A 26,581-nucleotide genomic window follows, 5' to 3' on the forward strand; every position below is an offset into this window, starting at 1 on the left:
GCCTCAGTGGCGGAGGGTAGTTTGGGGAGGGGGATGTAGTGGACAGTCTTTGAGAATCGCTCGACCACTGTCAAGACCGTGGTGTTCTTCTCTGAGGGAGGGAGACCAGTGACGAAGTCGACAGCGATGTGGGACCACGGACGATGAGGGATGGAGAGGGGGTTGAGAAGACCTGCAGGAGGACGGTTTGATGTTTTCCCTCGGGCACAGATGGGACAAGCCGAGACAAACGTCGCCGTGTCTTGAGGCAGGGTAGGCCACCAGAACCGCTGCCTGATGAACTGGACCGTGCAAGCCGTTCCAGGATGACAGGCGACTTTGGAGGAGTGTCCCCATTGCAGCACCTCGGATCGCATGGTGGATGGAACGAACAGCCGATCAGGAGGACCCCCACCAGGATCAGGCTCTGCTCGCTGGGCTCTACGCACTCTACCCTCCACCGGCCAGGATGCTGCGCACAGGATGCAGGAGGGAGAGAGAATCGGGTCCGGTTGCTGGTCTGGAGGATCAGGGGAGTAGAAGCGGGATAAGGCGTCAGGCTTGACGTTCCAGGTCCCAGGACGGAAAGTCAGCGTGAAGTTGAACCTGGCCAAGAAGAGCGCCCACCGTGCCTGCCGGGAGTTGAGTCGTTTGGCGTTCCGGAGGTAGGACAGGTTCTTGTGGTCAGTCCAGACCACAAAGGGTTGGGCGGTCCCCTCAAGCCAGTGTCGCCGGTCCCCTCAAGCCAGTGTCGCCACTCCTGTAGGGCCAGGACCACCGCCAAGAGCTCTTTGTTCCCCACATCATAGTTCTTCTCCGCTGGAGATAGACGGCGGCTGAAGAAGGCGCAGGGATGAAGCTTCTGGTCCACAGGATCGCGCTGGGAGAGAACTGCCCCCACTCCGGTGTCCGATGCATCAACCTCCACGTGAACTGCTGCTCTGGATCGGGATGTGACAGGATCGGTGCCGTGGTGAATCTCTCCTTCAGGTGTTGGAAGACGGAGCTGGATGCGTCGGACCAGTGGAATGTCTGCTTGGGAGAAGTGAGTTTGGTTAAAGGTTCAGCGATGCGGCTAAAGTCTCTAATGAATCTACGGTAGAAGTTGGCAAACCCCAGGAACCGTTGGAGCTGTTTACGTGTAGTAGGGGAAGGCAAGTCCTTCACCGCCGAGATCTTTGAGGGATCGGGGGACAGCTTGCCTTGCTCCACGATAAAGCCTAGGAAAGGTACAGACTTTGCGTGGAACGAACACTTCTCGGCCTTGACGAACAGTCTGTTCTCCAGCAGACGTTCGAGGACTAACCAGACATGCTAGACGTGTTCCTCTTCGTCCTCGGAAAAAATCAGGATGTCGTCTAGGTATACGAAGAGGAACTTGTCCAGCATGTCCCGGAGAAGGTCATTGACCAGATGTTGGAAGACGGCTGGGGCGTTGGTAAGGCCGAACGGCATGACCAGGTACTCAAAGTGCCCCATAGGTGTGTTAGGCTGAATCCCAATTCCACCCCTTAGCCCTCCCCCTTCCCCCTACCAAGCCGAAGGGCTACGTAGCCATCGAAACGAAGCTTCCTCAGGACCACACTTGAAACGGAGGGTTTTGAGGAATCTCCCAGCATTCCCCGCGGCACCTGTCAGCGAAGTTTTAAAAATCTTTTTGGAAGCGATGGCTCAAGCCAAGGACTCACACAAATGTAAGTATTTTCAGCATTTTAATTACGACAGTCATGTGTAATGATACTATTGCTAATTTTTGTATTGTCAGCGTTTTTTCTGAATCACTAGTCAAGTTTGTTTTGAATTACTAGCTTGTCGTGGCCGATGCTAATATCCCGGTGTTCCTTTCGTAAGTGGTTAGCTAGCTGCTATCGTTATCGTATAGGTTTTAAGTGAAATTAGTGCGCAGTGAAGTAACTACTACTACTCCTTGGTTGATTATACCGGCGCACTACTTTGATATCGGTATAACTAGTATACCTGTGCTACGTGACTCGCTGTCTTGAAGCTATTTTCCTTTCCCCTTTTTACCGCAGGGACACCAGAGGAGACGAGGCGGCTCATCCGTTTCAGGGTGGCCAAGGAGAAGGACTTTTTAAAGTCGAAAATGGTGGCGAAGAAACAGTGGGAGTGAGTCTTTCTTTGTTCAATCTTTTCATTCTTGCCTCTTTTTTACTACATTTATCTGTGTTGAGTTAAATAGCCTAATGAATGCCTGTGCTGTGTCGTGCTGTGATGCAGGATCTTTCTGGAAGAATTTGGGCTGGAGGGGAAAGTGACCGGGCAACAGGCTTCAAAGAAGTGGGAGAACCTCAAGAAGAAGTATAAGGTATGTGATTAAACTTAAAAATAAACGATTATCAATTGCCTGTGGGGTTTCCTACGAAGCTCGTTTGAGCGTCGCTCTATCACCATGGTGTCTTATGCTGCCAACCCAAACCTGCTCGGTTAATAATATCATTTGGGTTAAGGGCTGGAAATATTATAAACAAGTAAATATTACTCAATATTATAAAATTAATAATAATTATACTATTAATAATAGTTATATATAGTATATATAATAATACATAATTAATTAATTATTATAATAATCATTATTATTATTATCATTTATAATAATAATAATACTTAATAAATTAATACCCCAAATTGGCTTTGTGTCACCTCGATATGTCTCGATAACCTAGATATGTCTAACTTGCTTTGTAGGATTACATAAATGAATTTATCAACCAGCCTGCTGTGTTTGTTGTTATTGAATGTTTTGGTGTGTGTGTGTGTGTGTGTGTGTGTGTGTGTGTGTGTGTGTGTGTGTGTGTGTGTGTGTGTGTGCGCGCGAGCGCGCATGCGCACGTTTCAGGATTTGAGGAACCCCAAAACTGGGTCGGGAACTGATGGTGGAGAGGTGACCGTGGCGACATGGCAGTATTTTGACCTGATGCATGAAGTTCTGGGTGCCCGGCCAGCAATTGACCCACCAGTCATCGTGTCATCTCTCCAAGATCCCATGACTATCCTGATGGTGAGGTTTCATGAATGACTAACTGCTATGCACACATATTTCATGAGGAGCAAATAGCTAAACATTTAATTAATCTAAACACTTAATGAAATAACTTCTAACACATGACTGTGTATTGTTTCTTTAGGAGATTGTGGAGCCTTCCACCCCAGCACCCCCGACAGCACCCAGCACCTCAACAAACCCTACAACCCCAGCCACATCCAGCCCTGTTCTGCCACCACCCAGAAAGAGGTTCAGATCCCTCGCAGACCAACTGGCTGAAGAGGCCCTTCAGGAGCAGAAGCGCCATGAGGAGAGTGAGGCCCAGACAGCCCGTTTTTTGGCCATCTTTGAAAGGATGGTAGAAAAGATGTAGTTGTTTATTGTTTATTTATTGTTATTTGTTATTATATTTATTGCTATTTATTATTTATTTACTATTGTTATTTATTACGGTTGATTTTTCATATTAATGTTATTGAAGGTTCTACTCTGTTGAATAATTAAATATTCTTGTTAAAAAAAAGTTTTCTAAGAGTGATAAATGCTACATGAAGCAGATAGTTTAAAAACATTTATTGTTAACAATCTCATCCCTCCCCTGGAAAAATAAATAACAGATATGATATGAAGATCAGTACAAAATTGTAAGAACACATAAAAACCAACAGGTAACTATAGATACACAATATTTATATACAGCTGAATCAACGTACAACTCTCATCAGACTTGAGCAGCCAGTGTGTCTCGAACATCATTCCCTGGTCTTTCATTGATTGCCATTTGATCTTGAGGGGGATGAGGGTCAAGGTCATCCCTGGTGATGTCCTCATCAGGATCCAGTGTGTCCCCATTATCCAGACAAACATTGTGCAAGAATGCACAGGAAGCAATGACCTGGGGGGCAAAGGTAGGCTTCACTTCTAGGGCCCGGAAAAGGGTTGACCTCCACCTTGTCTTCATCATGCCAAAGGCCCGCTCTATAACACTGCGTGCCCTGGACTGGTGGTAATTGAAGCGCTGCTGCACCCGCCCAATCACCGGCTCTTTATATGGCGTTAACAGACAAATCGGGGTCTGGAGGCAGGGGTACCCACCATCACCTAGTAGTATGTAACCCGGCGGCGGATACCTGGCAGTCACATAAAAGGTACTGTTCTTCATTACCCGTGTGTCATGCACAGATCCTGGATAGCCCACATAAATGTCCAAAAACTTCCCTTTCGAATCACATATAGCCTGCATGTTGATTGAATAAAAGTTCTTGTAATTCAGACAATCTAGGCGATGTAGTTGCGGTGGTTTGATACGAATATGGCTGCCATCTATTGCCCCGACGACATTAGCAAAAGAAGAGGTTCCTGCCAGGTCTGCAAATCCTTGACCTACTGCTTGCAGCTCCTCATTGTCATGTGGGAAGGAGATCACCCTGTTAATGTTGTTCCAGATGCTCTGTGCCACCCGGTGAATGATTCTGTGCACAGTTGCCTTGGGCACACTAAATACACTTGATACCACCCGATATGACAGTCCGTGGGCGAGCCAATATGTATAGATCAGGACTTCAAGGCCATTCCCCCAACCATGATCTTGCCCCCGGTCCAGGAGCCTCTGCAGGCTGTTCATGGCACGTCTGGACAAGCGAAAGTCTTGCCACAGTTCAGCCCCCTCATCGCGCCATATGCGCAGGATGGGCACAGTCGCATCCACCCTGCAGTACATTGGTGGACGATCCACCTGGAAACACAAAGACAAAGGGGTGGAATTGGGATTCAGCCTTAAAAGCCGTCTTCCACTCGTCGCCCTCCCTGATCCGGACGAGGTGATACGCGTTGCGTAAGTCCAGCTTCGAAAAGACCCGTGCTCGGCTCAGGGGACAGAAGCCAGCATCAAGAAGGGGGAGGGCATACCTGTTTTTGATGGTAATGTAATTCAACCCCCGGTTGTCGATGCATGGTCTCAGGGCTCCGTACTTCTTCTGTACAAAGAAGAACCCTGCACCGACCGGAGAGGAGGATGGACGAATCAGTCCGGCAGCCAGCGACTGGTTGACGTAGTCCTCCATACTTTGTCTCTCTGAGCGGGAAAGATTATAGAGAAGCCGTGATGGGAGGGACGACCCAGGAAGCAGGTCAATGGCGCAGTCTTAAGGGCGATGAGGTGGCAAGGAGAGAGCCCGGTCCTTGGAGAAAACCTCTGCCGAATCATGGTACGCCTTAGGGACCCCCGAGAGACATGGAGGTTCAGGAACAGCAGTAGACTTGGCTGGAGGTTCAGGCTGCGCGGAACGAAGACAGCGAGCATGGCAGTTGATGCTCCAACTGGAGAGCTTGCCGGTGGCCCAGTTGAAGGATGGATTATGGGTAGCCAACCAGGGAAGGCCCAGGACGATTGCTGCTGATGATGAGGGAATCAGGTAAAGTTGAAGCTCCTCACGGTGGTTACCGGATAAGGTGATGGAAAGTGGAGCCGTAAAATGTGTGACCTCAGCCAGCGGTCGACCGTCTAGGTCACAAATAGTCTTGGGTTTGGGAAGAGGGACACAAGGAATCCCAGCCTGTTTCACCACTTGGGAGTCAATAAAATGTTAATCGGCACCAGAGTCAATAAGGCAAGAGAGGGGAAGGGTAGTCTGTCCCCACCGTACTTGACCAGCCAGGATAACCCGAGAGTTGGTTGAGCAGGAAGAGGCTCTGCTCACCAGCACTCCTGCGTGTGCCGGTGAGCTCAGTCTTTTGGGCGGCGATGAGATGGCCGAACTGTCTGCAGTAGATGCACGCCCCAGACTTGATCCTCCGCTGCCTCTCGGAAGGGGTGAGACGGGTCCGTGCCAGCTGCATGGGCTCTGGTTCAGGAACGTGAGTGTTGTGGAGTGAGTGTGTGGGATGAGTGTTTGGTAGAGACTGACTAGGGGCCGGAGGTGCCTGTACTGCTCGCCGCTTCTCGCGTCATCTCTCCCGTAACCTATTGTCCAACTTGATCGCAATTTCAATGGCCTCATCGAGGTCCGTAACTTCATCATGTGTAGCCAATTCATCTCGTAAGTCATCATTAAGACTTCGAAAAAACACCCCCCGAAGGGCTGTGCTATTCCACCCGCTCTCTGCGGGGAGAATACGGAAATTGACGGAAAAGTCGGCAGCAGAAGAGTTACCCTGTTTAAGGCTTAGCAGACGGTTGGATATGTCGTTACTCTGAGAGGGATGGTTGAACACACGGCGTAGCTCGTTAGCAAACGCTAGGTAAGAAGCCGGACTAGCATCTGGGTTGCTAAACCTAGCAGCGGCCCTGCCTGAGAGCAAATCAACCAGGAACGCCATTTTAGCTTGGATAAGTAGCCGGTTGCAAATTAAACACCAGAGAACACTGGAACAGGAAGCTAGCGCAGTGGCTTAATTCCCCAGCGTAACGTTCGGGAATGTGAACAAAAGGTTCCCGAGCAGAGGGCCCGGAAGCTGGACTAGCGGGTGCAATGCTAATGGGAACTGTACTGGGTGGAGGTGAAGGAAGCAGCAGGCTAAGGCTAGTGGTTAGCTCACGTAGGGATGCGGCCATTTCGGCGAGTAGAGTGTCATGTCTCCCGATAATAACGCCATGAGCGGCTAACGCTCGGCCTACTGCCTCACTGTCTGCCGAGTCCATTGTTGGTCAGAGTGTAATGTTACGTTTCTCCTCTAATAAAGGAGAAACTGTACTAAGTTAAGGACTCGTATGCAGACTGAACTGAAAGCTTAATGAGACAGCTTGGCGAGGAAGGCAGGAAAACTCAAATCCTGCTTCGTATGGGTCCGAAAAAGTTGGAGCAGAGTTACCATCACACATATTTAAGGGTGTGTGTTTTGAAGGAGAATGTTTATATTGACATACCTGAGCTCACTCCCAAAGACAGCATTCAATGGCCTCACCTTGAAGGAATTCGACTTCCATACATGGATGCAGATGAACGACCTTTGATAGGAAGTGATGTTTATAAGGCTATGGAACCGTGGGAAATTCACAGTGAAGATAAGGGTCCATATGCAGTCCGAATAATTCTGGGTTGGGTTATCAATGGTCCCATTAAGAGAGATGGCTGCACTATTACGTTTGAAAGTGTGCTGGATCGCATTTCCATTGCTAGTGTGGAGGACCTGTTGGTGTAACAGTTTAACCATGATTTCCCAGAAAAGGCAAGCGAAGAACAATTCGGCCACCAAAACAATTTAACATTTTTTGGCCATTTTCAGTTTTCAGCCAAAATACTTCATCACGAAACAACATGACCGAAACAAGATGTTGTAATAATGCATGAAAAAACTGTGGCCAGCACGCGCTTGTCTATTCCCACTTTGAGTCTGTTGAACATCAGTTTGGAACACCTAGAAAATGGTTCCAACAAAATGTGAAAACACGGTGAAACAGCACCTATTAATTGCTGGAAAGTTTCTTTGCGCAAAACTTAGCTGCGCAGACCAGTTAACTAAAGAGATCAGCTCAACTGTTGCATCTTTTATTCCCTTAATTGCAGCACTAAAGCGTCTTCTACACAAATATTGAGACCACGGAGTGAAAACAATGAAAAGTGCGCTCTTAAGAGTCTGTCAACACGTTCTATTTAGATCTACTCGGATCCCCTGCACTTCATGACGACTGTACTCGATCCTTATCATAAAGATCATTACTGCGAGGTGGTGATAATGATGCACGTAGAGAAATGATCTAGTCTGCGTTGGATACAGAGAGCCCTCTAGGAGACGGAGAAGCGCACGATGCAGAAGCGGTGCATAAAACATGTCCAGATGAGGGTCATGCACCCTTGATGTCAGACAGAAGCTATGTATCATCAAGTATGAGTACCATCTGAAGACAGTGATCTACTGCGGTTCCTCTGGTGGCCAGAAGGGAACTCAAGTGAACCTCTTCAAGAATACAAAAATTGTTATCCACTAGTTTGGAGCCACTTCCTCTCCCAGCTGTGCAAACTTTGCACTGAGAAAGACAGCTGAAGATGCCAAAATGGCTCCTGCTGCAACTCAAGCAGTGTTGAACATTTTTTATGTAGGTGATTGTCTTTTGTCAGCATGTGCTATGCTCAGGGATTTAACAGCAGTATCAAAGTTGTGGATTTCATTTAACAAAGAGAATGAACAGTAGAGAAGTGATTGCCTCTATTTCTGAAACAGAAAAGGCAAAATATGTTAAAGACTTGGATCTTAGTCATGACACTCTACCTCATGAAAGAGTATTAGGAGTAAACTGGTGTACTGAGTCAGATGTATTTAAGTTAAGGATAAATACAAAACAAACACCACAGAAAAGACAAAAAGTGTCATTTTTGATCCCTTGGGATTGTTGGCTCCTGTCATCCTTCAGGAAACTGGCAGGAATCATTGAGATGGCTTTCTGACCTTTCAAAACGTCATGGTTTCACTGTGGACAGGTGTCTGAAACCAGCTGGATTTGGAAAAATCACAAATCCAAAGTTGCACCACTTTGCTGATGCAAGAGAAAGGGGTTATGGAGTCGTTGGCTACCTTTGCTTGAAAAATAAAGATAGAGAGACACATCTATGTTTTGGTGTGATAGTGCCACTGTGCTAAAGTACATTGCCAGTTAAAATGTGAGATTCAAAACATTTGTTGCAATCACAGTGTGACTGATCAGGGACACCAAGCCTATGGATGTATGTTAATTCCCGAGTTAAATTCAGCTGACTATGCTTCACAAGGAAATGCAGAGACATTCACAAAGAGTCAAAGCTGGATTGGAGGGCCAGAGTTTTAGACAAAAGACAGGGAACATTGGCCAGTTTTTCCCGACAGAAAGATGACACTGAAGTCAAAAGAGAAGTGTGAATTAAAAAAAAAGGCAGTTTCTGATCATTTCATTGAAAAAGCTGCTTCAAACAAGCAACCCTCTCACATAACAAATCAACAATTTCCAGAATCATGATGAGAAAACTGAAATGGTTATGCAGCAATCAATCACTCAGGGATATTTGCTCACTGTTGAAAATGTTGCTAGAGCAGAGATTGAGATAATCATAAACAGCAGGGTCTGGTGGATGAGGAGGCATGTCAACTTCCAATGTCTGCCAGCAGTGGGACCTATGCTAGGGGGATCTTCCCTGGGTATGGGGGGAGTGTGGTCGGTCTCTGTTGTGTGGTTGTGGCGGGCTCTGGCCCGCTTCCCCAGAGGGCGGTCTGGGGGGACTCTGCTCCCGCCGATGGTGGGCTGGCCCCGCCCTGGGGCGCTAGCAGGCTCTGGGTGCGGGAGGCCCGGGCTTCTTCAATTCACTTTGGCGCCATCTGCCCCCCCCCCAGGCTGACCCTGGGTGGGGGGGCTTTTAAGCATAGATTTTAAGCATCCTGTGATACTTCCTAAAGTTCATCATGCCTCTGCATTGATCCTCACATGTTCACAAGTTAACACACAGTGGGAGAAATTACCCATGGTCAGTGAGATTCTGGATTCCACAAGCAGACTCAGCTCTCAGGAGAGAAGAGAAGAACCAAGTCAAATTCCTTGTTTGTGTGCACAAACTTGCCCAATAAGGTTCTGATTCTGATTCTGATTTATGTGCCATTGCTTTTGTGCAATTGACATCAGGTTCCAGTTTCAGGTTCAAGTTCAGCCTGGATAAGTGACATAGCCCGGCTTAATCCCTGAACATAGTTGTGTGCAACAAGCTCCAAAGGGAGCTCCGGTTTGTTTGTAAAAAGTCACAGCTGTGACATCATCGACAACACTCATTCTGATTGGTTACATGTGAACGTGTCAGAGAAGAAAGTGAAACATGTAACGACAGTTTCAAATGGAATTTGTTCATTCACAGTCACTGATTCAACTGATGTGTGAAAATGAATGAGGTTCAGTTGTGGATTAAACAGCTGAAATTTACAACAGTAAAAGAGAGCCAGTGAACTCACCCCAGAGTCTCCAGTCTACAGTGTGGACTCTCCAATCCAGAACACAGCAGCTTCACTCCTGAATCCTGCAGCTTGTTCAGACTCAGGTATAGTTCTCTCAGGTGGGAGGGGTTGGACTTCAGAACTGAAGCCAGAGAAGAACAGCTGATCTCTGACAATCTGCAGTAACTCATCCTGAATAAAGAATAAAACATGAGACTACAAGTAAATGGTTTGTATTTATATAGCACTTTTCTAGTCTTGATGATCAAAGCTGCTATACACTACGGTTTTGCCATTCACCTATTCATTTACACTTTCATACAGCCCATCTACATGTGCAGCACATTTTCTACCAACTCATCTTTCAAGCCCATTCACATGCTGCCGACACAGCCATCAGGAGCTAAGGAGTTAAGTGTCTTGCCCAAGCACACATCGGCACGTAGACTAGTGGAGCCGGGAATTGATCCCACAACCTTTGAGTTGGAAGACGATTCGCTCTCCCACAGAGCAACACAGATGTTAAGGACTGACATGAATGTCTTTGTTTCTGTTTCTACAGGAGTCAAATTTAATGTGTTGCACCAAGGACGGACCACAGCGTCATTATGTAGCACATGGATACCTGAGCCAGGTCAGGTTCAGTCACGTCGGTCCACTTTTATGAAAGATAGAGTAAAATATGCTGAATTTATTGAAAATACCGTGTAAACATTTAATAAATACATTTCTAACATGTAAACCTCAGTGATAATAGGTGGAAACTGATAGTGTTTTTTTGAGAACTGGAGATGACTATTTATGACAGATCAGTGAACACAACACACAGAGTATTAAGGTGGTCCATGGTGGACGTTTATCCTTTTGCTCCACAACAACTCCAAATAAACAACCATGGTTGGATTATGCCAACAATTAGTTTTAAAGATCTAAAGATCAGGAGCCTGTTGCATGAAATCCAGGATATGTGAAAAAGTGAGTCTTTATCTATGCTACAAAATGTATTCTGACTTAGTCTTTTACACAAACGTCAAACCAGGATGAGAAGGCGAGGCTTGATCAAACCAGGTGTAACTTCCTGGTGTGCTTTCACATCTCTCTGACGCAGTAAGTAACACTATATAAACACTAATAGAGCTTATTTTAACAAAACTGTTTTATTACTGTTCTGTCCTGTAAACTGAGGTTGGATACGTCAGGATTTTATATAAAAGGCAGAGGTATCCTAAAAATGAAACTAAAAAAATGGGGGAAAAAATACTTTTTTGTTATTCATTTCTGAAAATGAGCACCTCGTTTACCTCCTCATTATGGCAGTAGGAGGTGCTATAGGGTGTTCAGTATACAGTTATTGAAGAGACGTTACCTGCATCAAAAACAGCTGAATGAAAGATAAAGTTTCATGTATTGATTTTCAGAGAAATCACCAATACATGATCACTGATTTTATCACATAGTTCTGATTCTGATAGGATATTCTCCAATTGTCCATTTAAATATAAAGTATGCAGCTTGCAATAATAACATAATAAAATAACGTCAGTTGATGGCTTTGTGCTTTGTGATTAATTTTGGAAACTATCACTGGATAATGAAACACTAATCTAAAAAAAGTCCTGTCAGAAAGTTTGTCTCAGTATCAGAGCTTCATCATGTAAAACTTCATTGTGACATAAACACAGGACATGAATGAGTATTTTATTTATATATGCATATATGTATATGAACCACTTTTAGGACCTCTGCTGTTTTCGAATCATCAAAACATCTGCACAAATATATCACAATAAAAAAAATGTAATCAAATACGAACATCAGTCTTCATGAAATAATTTAAGAGAAATAAAATAATTAGTCTACATCTTAGAGAAGAAAACGTGGAAACATGTAACAAACACAGTTTCAAATGGAATTGAATAATTCACAATCACTGATTCAACTGATGTGTGAACATAAATTAGGTTCAGTTGTGGATTAAACATACAACAATAACACAGAGTCAGTGAACTCACCACAGAGTCTCCAGTCTACAGTGTGGACTCTCCAGTCCAGAACACAGCAGCTTCACTCCTGAATCCTGCAGCTCGTTCTCACTCAGGTTCAGTTTTCTCAGGTGGGAGGTGTTGGACTTCACAACTGAAGCCAGAGAAGAACAGCTGATCTCTGACAATCTGCAGCAACTCAGCCTGAATAAATAATAAAACATGAGACTTTAGACAACAAAGTTGCTGCTTGAAACAGTTTTTGTGTGTGTAACAGTAACTTTTATTGTTTGTTATGAGTAGCTTTAGTTTATACTCTTTCTGACTCGGACTGAAATGTCGGGTTCAGTCCAGAAAAGTGTCTCAATCCAGGGTCTGGATCCTCACAAGTGTGGATTAATTCTCTGTTAGAATTAATTAGTTTCACTCAACATGTGAATACGCATTGCTTTAGTCACACGCTCGATCTTGTCTTAACGTATGGTCAGATCATTAGTTACCCACAGTCAATTGTTGTTGTTGTTGTTGTTGTTGTTGTAATAATAATAATAATAATAATACATTTTATTTGTTGGCACCTTTCTGACACTCAAGGTCACCTTACAAACAAATGCAACATAAAAAATAGAATCAGATACAGTAAAATATAACAATAAAAGAAAAAATAAAGAGTGCTGTGTGGTCATAGAGAGTATGATTTTTGTATGACGTGAGTTTTTAGTTTGGATTTGAAATGTGGGAGGGAGTCTGTTACGCTCTTGTTAAAAGAGCGGTTTAAAAGATATTTGGACCCAAAGTGTAAAGTTATAAACAATATTTATTACAGATTTAACAAAGAATAATACGATGCTACGAGGGAAGCTAGCATGGAGCTGCGAGCTTCTCGTCCATGAAACAGTCGTCAGTCATCAGAAACCTGACCTAACCCTTAATAAGTGGACCCTTACTGTAAATTGTAAACATGTATCCCTTAGGAAACACATAACAGTGGTAAATAAGCATTATTTAACCACTATTGGCTAAATTCACATTTTATGGTCACCATATTGTTATTTTTGTGTTCTTAACTAAATAAGAGATCAGATGTTCCAGATTGCTAAGAGTTCTCTGTGCATTTTGAGATATAATCTGTAAATATCTGTTTTAATGTGTTTTAAATAAAATGTGTAAAATACTTTTTGATTTCTTCAACTACATTTCAGCTAAAGGTGATTAAGTAATGCTTATTTACAACTGTTATGTGTTTCCTAAGGGATGCATGTTTACACTTTACAATAAGGGTCCAAAAAGCATTCAGTAATGGTTAATTAATGCTTATGAGGCACTTATTAAGGGTTGGGTCAGGTTATGTTTAGTAATACCTTACATAAGGTTAGGTCAGGGCTACCTGATGACATACACAGCATTAGTAAATGATTAATTAAGATTAATTAAGAAGTTTATTAATGCTCAACCAGGTAACATGTACACGATATAGTGAATGATTAGACGATGCATTAGTTAGCTGTTAAAATTTGTGCTATCAAGCGATTAAAATAATATTGCAATAATTAATTATGAGCTGTAATTAATTAATCTAATTAATCGCATTTTTTAATCTAAGAGAAAAAGCAGAAAAAAGCCCTCAACTTGAGATTTTCATTTAAATTAATTATTACATTATTGTGGCAGCTCAAAAGATTCATATATAACAAAAAGTGGCTTTATAAAGTAATTTATTATTTTTCAGTTATTGTCAAACTCTAAATAGTGAGAAAATACAAATAAAAACTCTAATTTCTACGACTACGAAACAGGTCACAGGCAGGTCACAGAGGAAAGTCACATGCGCCAAAGCCTGCTGACGAGTGCAACGATGGACACCGCGAGGGAAGCATCGCAGGTAAAGTCAATAACACATCCAATATTTGTCTATATTTAAGTTATGTATTTCATGAAATTGTACTGTTTTAAATAATAATACAGTTTATGGACGTACAGACATACTGCTTTAGCTTGCAAGCTAACGACATGCTGGGGACACTCAGTGCTTGCATTACTAGCATTAGATATTGCTTTAAGCGCTAGTTAATTAGCACTGACCTGCAAAATATGAACAAAATGAAGCATAAACATTACCACGTGTATATCTGTGTCGTCTTATCTGTCATAAACAAGAGATTATCATTACGGGGCGTTTGTGTCGCGGCGCTGCAGAGAGGAGAGCTGGGTCGTTAACCAGCACTATTACTCTGAAGCGGTTGAACCACTGTGCGTAATTGAATTGTATTCATGATTTCGATTTTTGCTTCTCACGATCATAAAAACATTATAATCGAATAAAAACGATTAATGGGCCGCACGGCGCTGCATGTATTGCAAATGCAAAAAAAATTTCCTGTGCTAGAAAAACACCTTGAATGCATCCGTGTTATGTGCAGCTGCAGCAAGCGTGTGACATGTATGGATCAATAATATGAGGAGAGAGCGATTGAAAACATGGCAGAAAGGCATCATTAGATTGAGAAGAAAAGGTAGGACAATATCAGTTACCTGGAACACTTTGGCTTCAATTTGACGGACGTTGAGCAAAAGGAAATTGTTTGCAAAGTTTCTTGCACAGCGCAAGAAACTTTGCAAACAATTTCCTGTCTGCTCCTCAAGGCAACACGACCAACTTATTCAATCACTTAAAGTTCAGTCATCAAGTGATCTATGACCAGGTGATAAAGCTCGTCAGTCGGCGCCACCGCAACACAGTCCTCTATTAAGGCCACTCTTTACAATGCCGCCCCATATCCCACCACGTCCCACAGACATCAAGAGATAACAGAAGCTATTAGTGTGTTTTGCATGTTGTATTGTAATGTATTGTTGCAATTTTTTTAATTTGTGCAGCAGTGCAAGTAGATTGGTTATTTTTTGTTTTTATTGCTATCATTAGCAATATTTTAATTTACTATAATATTTTTTTTTGGCTTGTTAGTAATGTATTTCTGGCTGTTCTTTTAAATTATATTTTGTTGAGTTTTGGTGGTTCAATAAATACTCACGTTTTGAAATCAATGAATATCGTGTCTATTAAGCATGATTTCAATATCAGTCATTGTGACTAATATTTTTGCCATAATCGTCCAGCCCCAGTTTAAACATGTTCCAGTGTAATTGGAAAACATGTTTTTTTTCCTAAAGATCTTTGTAATTTCAGTCTTACATACATAATACACTTGGCATGCTTTATTATCCTTTATAACCAGACAAATTGTAAATTATTTTATTTGTAATTTTGTATTTTTAATGTTTTAATGAACTGGTGAACTGTCCAGGGTGTAACCCGCCTATCGCCCAATGTCAGCTGAGATAGGCACAGCACCCTCTGGTGGAGGATAAGGGGGTAGATAATGGATGGATGGATGTTTTAATGAATTGCTTTCCAAATGGCTCTGTGGAAAAGGCCCACACAAGCCCACATCTGACAGGGAAAATAGCCAATACTGCAGCGTGGCACCTGGGGTGGTGAAACAGAATTGCGCAACAAATGGGAGATGGGACCACCCCGATTATTAATGGGTATTTTGCACACTGGGTTGAATCAAGGTAAACAATGAACCATAAGGAAAATATCCTGCATAGTTCCTCCGTAGCCTCTATGATCAGAGCGGTGTCCCTAGCAAGCTGGATTCTTCGTGGGCAAGAAGGATTCCCTTCAGAAGAAGTCCCTCCGCCCATATATCGACTACCGTGGACTGAACTATGTCACCGAGAACAGGTACCCTCTCCCACTCATCTCCTCAGCATTCGAGTTGCTGCAAGGGGCTTCTGTGTTCACCAAGTTAGATCTCAGAAATTCTTACCACCTTGTTCGCATAAGGGAGTGGGGCGGGTGGAAAGCGGCGTTCAACACCACTAGAGGTCACTACAAGTACCTGATGATGCCTTTTGGACTTACTAATGCTCCCGCGGTATTCCAGGCACTGGTTAACTATGCGCTCAGAGACTTTCTCAATGACCACATCCTGATTTTTTCAAAATCTGAGCATGTGCTACACATCCGTAGCGTTCTCCAGAGGCTACTAGAAAACCAATTGTAAAGGCAGAGAATTCAGAGTTTCACACGACTGAAGTAACATTTCTAGTGTACATTATTTCAGTGAACTGTCTTCCAGTGGTCACCTGTGGCAGAAAAGGTATTCAATGAGTTAAAGTCACAATTCTCTGCTGCTCCTTCCAGATCCCGAGTGCCAGTTCATCGTGGAAGTTGATGCATCAGACTCTAGGGTGGGGGCAGTTCTGGGGCTTTCACCAGAAAACCAAAAAAAGAAAGTCAAACTGGTCCTCAAGGAATGGAGGCACTGGCTGTAGGGGGCTAAATAACCGTTTGTGGTGTGGACTGACCACAAAAACTGGAATACATCTGATCAGCAAAACGATTAAACTCTAGACAAGCCAGGTGGGCACTATTCTTCAATCGTTTACACTGTCTTATCACCCAGGCTCAAGAAACATCAAGCCTGATACCCTCTCCTGCCAGTTCCAGTCCGACAGTAGCCCCACTCCACCAGAAGAGATTTTTCCATTCAAGATGGTAATCGGTGTCGTTACCTGGGACATCAAGGACAAAGTGTGACAGTCCCAGGTAAATCACCCAGCCCCTAGTGCTTGCCCAGATAATCGCCTGTATGTGCCTGCTAATCTCAGCTCTCAGGTTCTCCAGTGGGGGCATACTTCACCCTTTGTCTGCAACCCGGGTGTTAAACACACGCTACACCTGCCAGGTCTGCTGATGTCATCGGATTGCCCCCTTCAGAAGGTAACACGACCATTCTCACCATTGTAGATAGGTTTTCCAAATCTGGAAAAAAATGCAGAACTCATGTTATACACATGTATTCCATCTGCACGGCCTCACCTGTGACATTATCTCAGACAGGGGGCCGTAATTCACCTCTCATTTTTGGACAGAGTTTTGCCAGCTGTTGGGGGCCACCATCAGTCTATCTTCCAGTTATCACCCCCGATCCAATGAACAAACAGAAAGGATGAATCAGGAGATGGAAAGTGCCCTGCGCTGCATCGCGTCACAGAATCCATCCACCTGGTTCAAGCAACTTCTATGGGTAGAATATGCACACAACACCCTCCTGAGGTCCGCTACGGGGCTTTTGCCCTTCCAGTGCTCTCCAGGTTACCAACCTCCACTGTTTCCTGAGCAAGAGTGAGAAGCCAGCGTTGCGTCTGTCCAGGCGTTCATCCGCTGCTGTCGTCGCACCTGGCTGTGGGCCCGTTCTGCTATCCTACGTTCATCCAACCGATACCAGAAAAGTGCCAACCAACATCGGATCCCTGCACCCTGCTACACACCTGGACAGATGGTGTGGTTGTCCATGCGTGATCTTCCCCTCCAGGTGGAGTCTTGGAAGTTGGCTCCTAGATTTTTGGGGCCATTCCCCATCAGCAAAGTCATCAACTCATGAGGATACATCCCACATTCCATGTCTCCAAGGTCAAACCTGTTAAGGAATGTGAGCTCCAATGTATGTTATGATTTGGCGCTATATAAATAAAATGTTATTGAATTGAATTGAACTGGATTCGTCATCCGGATTTTGTCCAAATGTGTCACAGCAACAGGCATGTCCCAATTGACACAGGGACGTGTTATTTATTTACTTTATTTAAACTTTATTTTAGAGCTTTATTTATTGTTAAATCTATGTTTTTAAGTTAGGCCGAGGTTGGGGTTAGGTTTAGGCCAGTAGTCATTATGGTTAAGGTTTGAGTAGGTCTCCAAGAAATTAATCTAAATGCAATGTCCTCTGAAGTCATGGAAACCAGTGTGTCTGTGTGTTTAAGGAGTTTATTTTATTAATCGGTGAATAAAATTAGTTTAATGATTATGAAATGAAAGTTTAAAAAAACAACAGCACCTTCAGTAAGTGAACTCACCGCAGAGTCTCCAGTCTACAGTGTGGACTCTTCAGTCCAGAGCACAGCAGCTTCACTCCTGAATCCTGTAGCTTGTTCCTGCTCAGGTCCAGTTCTCTCAGATGGGAGGAGTTGGACTTCAGAACTGAGACCAAAGAAGAACAGCTGATCTCTGACAAACTGCACTTCGTCAACCTGAATAAAGAATAAAACATGAGACTTCAGACGACAAAGATGCTGCTTGAAACCAGTCAGTGTTTCATCATGTGTTCAGAGCTGAGAGCACGACTTCACACTGAGTCTCTCAACCACGACTATAATTATAGAAAGTATCAAATGTGACTCTCATGTTTTTTTCATGAACATCTCTTGTTGTGTTTGACATGAAACATCTTTTTTTCAATAATATTTTTATTCAGCATTAATACAATACAGATCCATTCACATAGATAAAATATCTTGTTTAGATATACACATTTTATGAAAAGTTTTGAGCGATCCTCTGGTGAAATACTTTTTTGAATGACATCAAATCGCTAAGCCAGAGAAATACTTTTGGTGGTTCAGGAGATTCCACTTCAACAAAAGCAAATGCCTCGTTCTTATAAATGAGCAATTGGAGCTCATTTACAAAAACACTAAAAATGGCTATTTCTGCATTTGGTTATACAGTAGTCTCAGATGCTTCATTCAACATTGTGCAGATGGATAACCTAAATACTCTTAACCTGGGATAAGTCCAAAACATGTGAGCCTTATCTGCTGGGGTAGAATTACAGAATTTACACCTGTCCTCTATGTCTGGATATAGATTTAGTGTAGCTGGTATCAGGTTGAGACGAGCACAGGAGGATGTATTGTTAACTCTGTTCTGAGCACAATCCCAGACTGCATCAACATTTTCAGTCCCAGGTTCCAGAGCCCACTCTATTCTAATTCTGTCCAATGACACCACTTGGAGATAAATTATTGTATTTGATATATTTGTGATCTGGCTTTTATACTTTGCAGGCATCATTAAAATCTCATCCACCACTAAATGTGCTGGAAAAGTCGGAAAGGTTGGGCTCAAACCATGAATAAGGTGACGGACCTGGAAGTATCTAAATAAGTCTGACTGCTTAAGTTAAAAAATGTTCAGAAAGATCATTAAATCTGCTATAAACCTGTCTATGAAAAAGTCATTACAACTAGCAAGACCAATTATTTGCCACTGTATAAAAGTATGGTCTGTAGTTGCTACAATACTCACACAGGTTATAATTAAAATAAACAGATCTGAAATCAGAACACAAAAACATACCACAACAGAACATGCACTGCAGTGTTTACATGTGTAGCAGCAGGAAAGTCGTTTTCAGCAAGAACATAAATGGCATTATACTTTGAGCGCATATGTGAACCATATCATCACTAGAAACAGTAAACAGACACCACAGTCTGTGAAGCTCATCTTTCAGTAAAGCTTGGTCTTGTCATTACTACTAATAACAAGCAGACAGCTAATGCTGCTACTTTAACAACAATAACAAACAAGCACCAAGCCGCTAAACAATAAACCACCACATCAAACTTGTGACGCACAGGCTGAGATAAAATGTATTTATTTATAGTGCTTTGGCGTGTCCTAGTGGGCTATACATGCCAAAGCACCATTCTCATACCTGATACTTATTATTTTAAAAGATTCACTTGAATGAAAATAAAAATACACAACAAAATTTTTCACTTTTCAGGCATTTGAATGTTGCCCATCTCTCCTTGTACAAGCTTCTCTATCATTCATTTGTTTGCATAGCATTGTCCATATGCGTCTTGTCTGTTCATGTTACAATTGCTCTTTCAGAGAATTGTTTTCAGTCTGTAATATTGTCTGAATCCAGGCGAGAGAAAGGTGTTTGGTGCTTCTTTTTCAATTATGAAACCGGCAATTAAGCGTTGTCCACTTGGCCGTGGGAGGTCTCAGAGCGTAAGATTCTGCGTCCAAGAGTTTTCTTATCTTTTGCACTGCGCGGGTGTGTCTATGTGCGTGCCTCTTCTTCTTCTTCTTCTTCTTGTGCAATTCTGGTGATTTAGACGCTGTTTAGCGTATTACTGCCCTCCACAGGTTGAGGCTGTAAAGCCAAATAGTGTCTATCCCTGCTTTCTTCTTCCCACCATTTCTGCCATTCTTTCATTAAGCCCTCTTTAAATATTTCTCTCAACTCCACTCTCCCCCAGGATATATGGACATCTACCTCTCTACTCTACTGCAATCTGATCCACCTGCTCACCCTGCTTAATTTTGTATTTTTTAATTTCAAATAACTTTACTACAGGTTTTAATGTAACATTTGGTGATTTTCATGGTCTAATAAAAGCGACTGAACAGCACTGTTTTCTGGTCAGGCAGCGGCTGCAAAAGCCATTCACCAAAGGCACAGACCTCCTCTGCCTTTCTGTCTCATCAGCGTGTATGGGACTATTTGCGCATGCGCAGTCAGTTTCCCGTAAAATGTACGTCAAAAAGCACATCGCTACGCTGCCTATTGACGCTACTGTGCTATGTTTGTGCTGCATTTGCCCACGCACTCATGCACACTCACACACACAGTTTAAGTTTATGTTATAATACAGTACGACAATCTTGATATTCTCAGATTGCATGGTGCACTGTCTGTACTGTATGACATACTAATTTAGTGTGTGTCTTGGTCTGTGACTGCCTGCCTGTGAAGCCACGCGTGATAAGTTTATACACAGAACTGACATCTCCTCAGAAAGCTGTTAATGAGAGTGTCACAGACTATATCATTCATGCAGAGACTGCTATCATAGCATTGAGGAATGCAGGAGAGACTTTAAGTGACGGCTTACTGTCTGCCATGATTTTAAAGGGCCTGCCAAATACCTTCAAACCATTCTCTGTTCACATTACACAGAGTGATGAGAAGATAAACTTCGCAGAATTTAAGACAAAGCAGAGGAGCTATGAGAGCACAGAGAAGTTTAAGATAAGATAGTCCTTTATTAAAGTAAGAGGAAGAGAAAACTTTAACATGAAACTTACTTGTTATAGCTTGCCAAGACAAAAGGCCCAAACGACAGGATTTTGCCTGGTATACGTGTGGCATAGTTAGCCACGGCAAGAAATTGCCAAAACAAGAGACTAAACCGACAAGACTTTGTCTGCTTTGTATGCCATCAACCAGGATACTTAGCAAGAAAGTGTCAGAACACAATGAACAGACAACTTATTGTTTGTTTTTCATGTGGAGGAAGGGGGCACAAAACCAGTAGAGAAAGTTATCAAATGTATTTAGCACAGGTGGAAGACGGAAGGCCTGAAAATGAATCCATTCACACCAGACCAGATGGGACAGCAATTAAAGATACAACCAAATCCCAATGTTCTTGATAGTTACACAGTGACAAAGGACATACGTGCACTATCAAAACCAGGGGAAGGATAACATTTGGATAATATGTTTTAATGTGAATTGGTCACTCTAAATTGACCGTAGTGTGAGTGAAGGGTTGTTTGTCTCTGTATATAGCCCTGCGATGGACTGGCGAACTGTCCAGGGTGTACCACGCCTATCGCCCTATGTCAGCTGAGATAGGCACAGCACCCCCTGCGACCCTCCAGTGGAGGATAAAGTGGTAGATAATGGATGGATGGATGTTTTAATGTATCATGTTTGATTGTGATATTTGACTCTGAGTGGGGGAGGTCTAATCTCTCTCTCTTAAAAAAAGGGGTCCCAATGACGAAGATGTGGTGAGCCATCCTAATAGCAGTCTGGCAACAGAACTAAGAGGGTGCCCAGACCTACAACCCGCCCCCAAGTCTGGAGTGGTAACCAAACCATGCCGGGGGACGCTGATCAACAACATCCAGTGGATCCATATTCCAGTCCTGGTCAACCTAACGGCGTGGTCACCTGATGTGGATGAACATTGTAAAGGATTAGGTGTGTCAGCTTTATACAAGGATTTATTGGCTCCAGCTTTCCTCAGATATCATGGAGCTGTGGCAACGGATGCACCCACCAATCAGCCAGATTACTACCCTACAGAGAATATTCTGAAAATGGCTCCTGGATCACGCACATTAATGGGATTTATTCATCATGGTCAATTGGGGATTATCACTTTCCTTATGTTAAATACCAGTCAACAGAATGTGTATGTTAATGCTGAGGAACAGCTTGGGTATGTCGGAGAGATATCAGAATTTGAGTTTGACCTACCTCAGTTAGATTCCATGATTATATCATTAATTCAGAGGAAAGACAGTCACATTGTTAAAGCACAGAAGGAATTGGATGGGAAAGATAAAAGATTTGATGAACCAAATGTATGATGGGGACATGGGAACTGCATTCTTAGGGCAGCTTTGGGAAATCTCATTCAAAGTAGCTATATATTTGTATCTTATTGATTGTGTTACAGAATATGATTTTGTCTTGCCTGTGTTATGTGCTGAGAGATCAAATTACCAATTTTTTCTAGAATTAATTTTGAAAGATCCCGCTGGTTTCAATGAATTCTATGGTCATCCCATCAAAAGGAGAGTTTTGTCATAGTACCAAATTATACAGAAGCATCGATGGGCACTATGGCAACCCAAGCGATGGATGACAGTATTAACAAGGTGTGGGTCAGAAACGCAGGTATGATGCCTTGATAGCCATAGAAAAGGGGCAGCCTTAACGCAGTCACCACACCGCAGCTGATGTCCTGTTACTATGTCCCTCTTCTGTGGTGATGCTGCAGGTGGCAGCATGAATCCTCAAGAATCCTCCCAGAAAAGGCAGACATGATTGTATTCTAACATAAGAATTGCTGATGTTCAGTAAAGAGATATTTAACAGTTTAAAAGATGAATCTCTGTTAAACTGGGTCATCTATGTAGTAGAAATGTGAAATAATAAGTGCCTTCTTGGCCGAGAAAGGCAGAGAAATGTATTTTTCCGCTCATGTACACTAACGACTACAACTCCCAGAATGCACTTCGCTCGCTCCCCTGCGAGACTATGTCACTCACACATGCTTTTTCTATGGTGCTAAATTGTACCGGGACGTGCAGTAAAAACAAGGAAAGGACAAGCAGTAAGTTCCCATTATTTGCCGGTCAGAGATTCAGAGCGGTGAAAGCTTCAAGTCGGAAGGCTATGCTAAGCTATGTTAAGCTTCTTTGGAGTTTTTGAAAAGACACCGAAGACAAACCTGGAAACCCAGAGGGTTCACAGTCACCATTTCGAGCAGGAAGACTGAGAGGTAAGACTGACGCTAATACTCCACTCTATTTCTGCTCATAGTATACGATGTGATATAGTTGTCGGCAGTAAAGGGACAAGTTGTAAAAGTAACATTTGATAGACAATTATTCATACGTTATATACACAAGTTCGGTAAAGTTGGAAAGATATTCACAGATTCGGACTTTCGGCTTCAATAGCTTGTAAACGAAACGTTCTATAAACACAAGCGTAGTCTCTTCTCAATCAGAATTGTGTACTTAATGAGCTACAGTAACATTTTCATCCAGCAGACCTGAATTCCGGGCTGGAAGAATAACATTATTCTCTATGCGCAGCGACAGCTAGATGGGTGTGAGTCGATTTTTTTATTGGTATAAATCAGTAATATCTAACAATATTAATCAATAACTCCACTGTTATACAGTACAGAGACTCCAAAATCACTACACACACCAATGGTCTCCTCATGGTCCTACTACAACAACTGATTTGTAAAAATGTGCCTTTTTTAAATTTTAGTGATTTTTTATTTGTATAAATCATTAATATCTCCTAATATTAATCAATAACTACACTGTTATACAGTACAGAGACTCCAAAATAACTACACAAACCAAGGGTCTCCCCATGGTCATACTTCAACAGCTGTTTTGTCAAAATGTGCCTTTTTTAAATTTTAGTGATTTTTTTATTGGTATTAATCAGTAATATCTACCAATATTAATCAATAACTCCACTGTTATACAGTACAGAGACTCCACAATCACTACACACACCAAGGGTCTCCTCATGGTCCTACTACAACAGCTGTTTTGTCAAAATGTGCCTTTTTTAAATTTTAGTGATTTTTTATTTGTATAAATCATTAATATCTCCTAATATTAATCAATAACTCCACTGTTATACAGTACAGAGACTCCAAAATAACTACACACACCAAGGGTCTCCTCATGGTCCTACTACAACAGCTGTTTTGTCAAAATGTGCCTTTTTTAAATTTTAAGTGATTTTTTATTTGTATAAATCATTAATATTAATATTTAACACAGGCCAAATTTTAAACAAAATTGTTTAGAATTAATTTTGTCCAAAATAAGAGGTGTAGTGTGACCATGGGAAGGTCATCTTTGACCGAGGTGAGTTTGGTGACTCTACAATGGACAGTAGCAAAGTTATTGAAAATTATTTCACAGAAAATTCAGCAAAATTGTTTAAAAGCAATTTTGTCCAAAATAAGAGGTGTAGTGAGACCATGGTGAGTACATATTTTGTCTGTGCTGATTTTTAAAACACTACGATTAAGAGGAGTTAACCTATTGATTTTTTTCCCCAATAAAATATATATGTTGTAAATAGGCCAAGTCATCATTTCCATAATTAGCAGGTGTAGTATGTTGATAGGGAGGCCATAGATGTGTGTAGTGATTTTGGAGTCTGTATAATAGTGGAGTTATTGATTATTATAGGAAGATATTACTGATTTATACCAATAAAAAATCCCCAATATTCAAATAACAGCAGAGTTATGGATTTTTGTTTGCAGCATCTTGCTCTTGTGTTGCAATTTGTAGACGGTCCCTGGGCAATCGCCTCACACCCGTCTCGCTGCCGCTGCTCATAGAGACTAATGTTATTCTTCCAGCCCGGAATTTAGGTCTGCTGGATGAAAATGTTACTGTAGCTCATTGAGTACACAATTCTGATTGAGAAGAGACTACGCTTGTGTTTATAGAACGTTTCGTTTACAAGCTATTGAAGCTGAAAGTCCGAATCTGTGAATATCTTTCCAACTTTACCGAAGTATATACATATAATCTGTTAGCAAAGTAAAGTCACCTTGCTTTCGCTGGAGAATAATGTCTGTTTCATTCAAATGTTTTATTGTTATTCATGTTTGTTCAAGACGCCTATATAGAAAACATTACTAGAATGTTGACAGCTCACCCAGTTGGTATATTTTGCTGAAAGGTTTGTTTTCCTGGAAAAAAGTCAAATCCTCGTTCATATTTTATGTGTACGTGTGTTCCTTGTCCTTTACAGGAGAAGCGTGGTTTAATCAAGTCTTGGAGAAAATCTCCAGCGTCTGCTATTCTTCACCACTGTGACTCCTCCAGCTATCCCACATCAGATTCTGTCACTGCTCTACATGTTTCATTAATTTTTTTGTTTGCATATTGTGTTTCTAGATGTGTCTCCTTGTTTATTTTAATGTGTACCCTTGAATATGATGGCAAAACATTTTCCTTTGTGAATAATAAAGTTGTTGTTTTTTCATCTTACCCTGAATGCATCTGTACACAGTTCAACAGTAGAGACTTGTGGAAGGAGGCTGAATATTTACTGATTTATATTGAGTTATATTTCTATACTACACAAGTTAGATTTACACAATAAAAATGATGCAGTTGTAATCAGTAAACAAAGTAGATCTAATTCTGAAGTGTTTCTCAACCCTTTTCTCCAAATTAAATCACTTTTCATCTAATAATACTCTAATGGAGAAACACCAAGGGCTAGAAAATATACCACAACATATATGAATTTACATGTTTAATAATAATAATCATAAAAAGAAAAATCTGACTTATTATAGCTCATCGTGAGCATCGACAGTCTTCATAGACACAGTACTGCTTTTCAGGAGAGGAGTATCTTCTTCTGATCTTGAACAACACACGCAGTTAAAACAAGACAATCGTCTTTCCCCAGTCTCTCTGGTTCCACTCCACAAAGTGACAGTAAGCTGTTCGGTGATATTACTGTCAAAACAATGAGCGCAACGTTTGTGAATCAAAGTATCTGTTCTAACAGTGGCATAGATGTAAATGAACTGTTAAAGATGCTAATAAATATATATAAAAAAAAATATATATATAAAAAAACAAAACAAAATACTCACTTTATACTCAGGCGGCCATTTATCCAATTTCCACCATGCCAGCGGGCAACGGGTGTTGTGTGCGCCGCAGTGTGTCCAGCAGCGCCTGGAGCCACCGCGGACGCCTAGTAGCCAGAGCCCGTGATGAAAAGCAGGTATTTCCCCTCGCAGTCAGTTTGAAAACTATATTGTCTTCTCAGTTTTCAAGGCCAAATTAAAGGGAGCCAAAGGGGTTCGTACCTATGTTCCCCGGGTCCTATGTTCCCCGTTTTTCCCAAAAAAGGTCCACTTTGTATGTGACAGGGGAACATAGGACCCTTTTTTTGAAAAAGGGTAGGGTTAGGATTAGGGTTAGAGAAAGGGTCCTATGTTCCCCGGTCACATACAAAGCGGGGAACATAGGACCCGGGGAACATAGGTACGGTCCCAGCCAAAGCCGGTCGTAACTGTTAGCAAAGATGGCGGACACCGTGTTTACATTCTGGGAATGAAGTCTAGTTCCCCTATAAGCGAGTCTAAATAGTGCAGAACTAGTGTTGTAGTTTCAAGTAGTGTTGTGTCGGTCATGAGTGATTCGTTCGAAAGAACAAATCATTTGAGTGAACGAACTGACTGGGATCACTTCATGAACTGATTCGTTCCTTTCTTAGTTCAGTTGAGCTCAGCAGCGATCGTGGCGGCCGGGAGTGGAACTGCC

At 42.3% G+C, this 26,581-nt stretch overlaps 1 protein-coding gene across 1 annotated transcript in view; it reads right to left on the reverse strand.

Annotated features, from left to right (window-relative positions):
- The window catches only part of LOC310934313 (NLR family member X1-like), a gene marked incomplete at both ends in the record, with an annotated part of 39,691 nt that overhangs the window by 7,878 nt on the left and 5,232 nt on the right, over positions 1-26,581 (reverse strand). Inside the window, 3 exons of the mRNA XM_083898007.1 lie at positions 9,893-10,066; positions 11,887-12,060; positions 17,782-17,955. Of these exons, the coding sequence (XP_083754133.1) occupies positions 9,893-10,066; positions 11,887-12,060; positions 17,782-17,955 (522 nt within the window). The remainder of the gene's footprint in view (positions 1-9,892; positions 10,067-11,886; positions 12,061-17,781; positions 17,956-26,581) is intronic.

The sequence above is a fragment of the Microchirus variegatus genome (genome assembly GCF_963457635.1).
Source record: "Microchirus variegatus genome assembly, chromosome: 11".
Classification (NCBI taxonomy): domain Eukaryota; kingdom Metazoa; phylum Chordata; class Actinopteri; order Pleuronectiformes; family Soleidae; genus Microchirus; species Microchirus variegatus.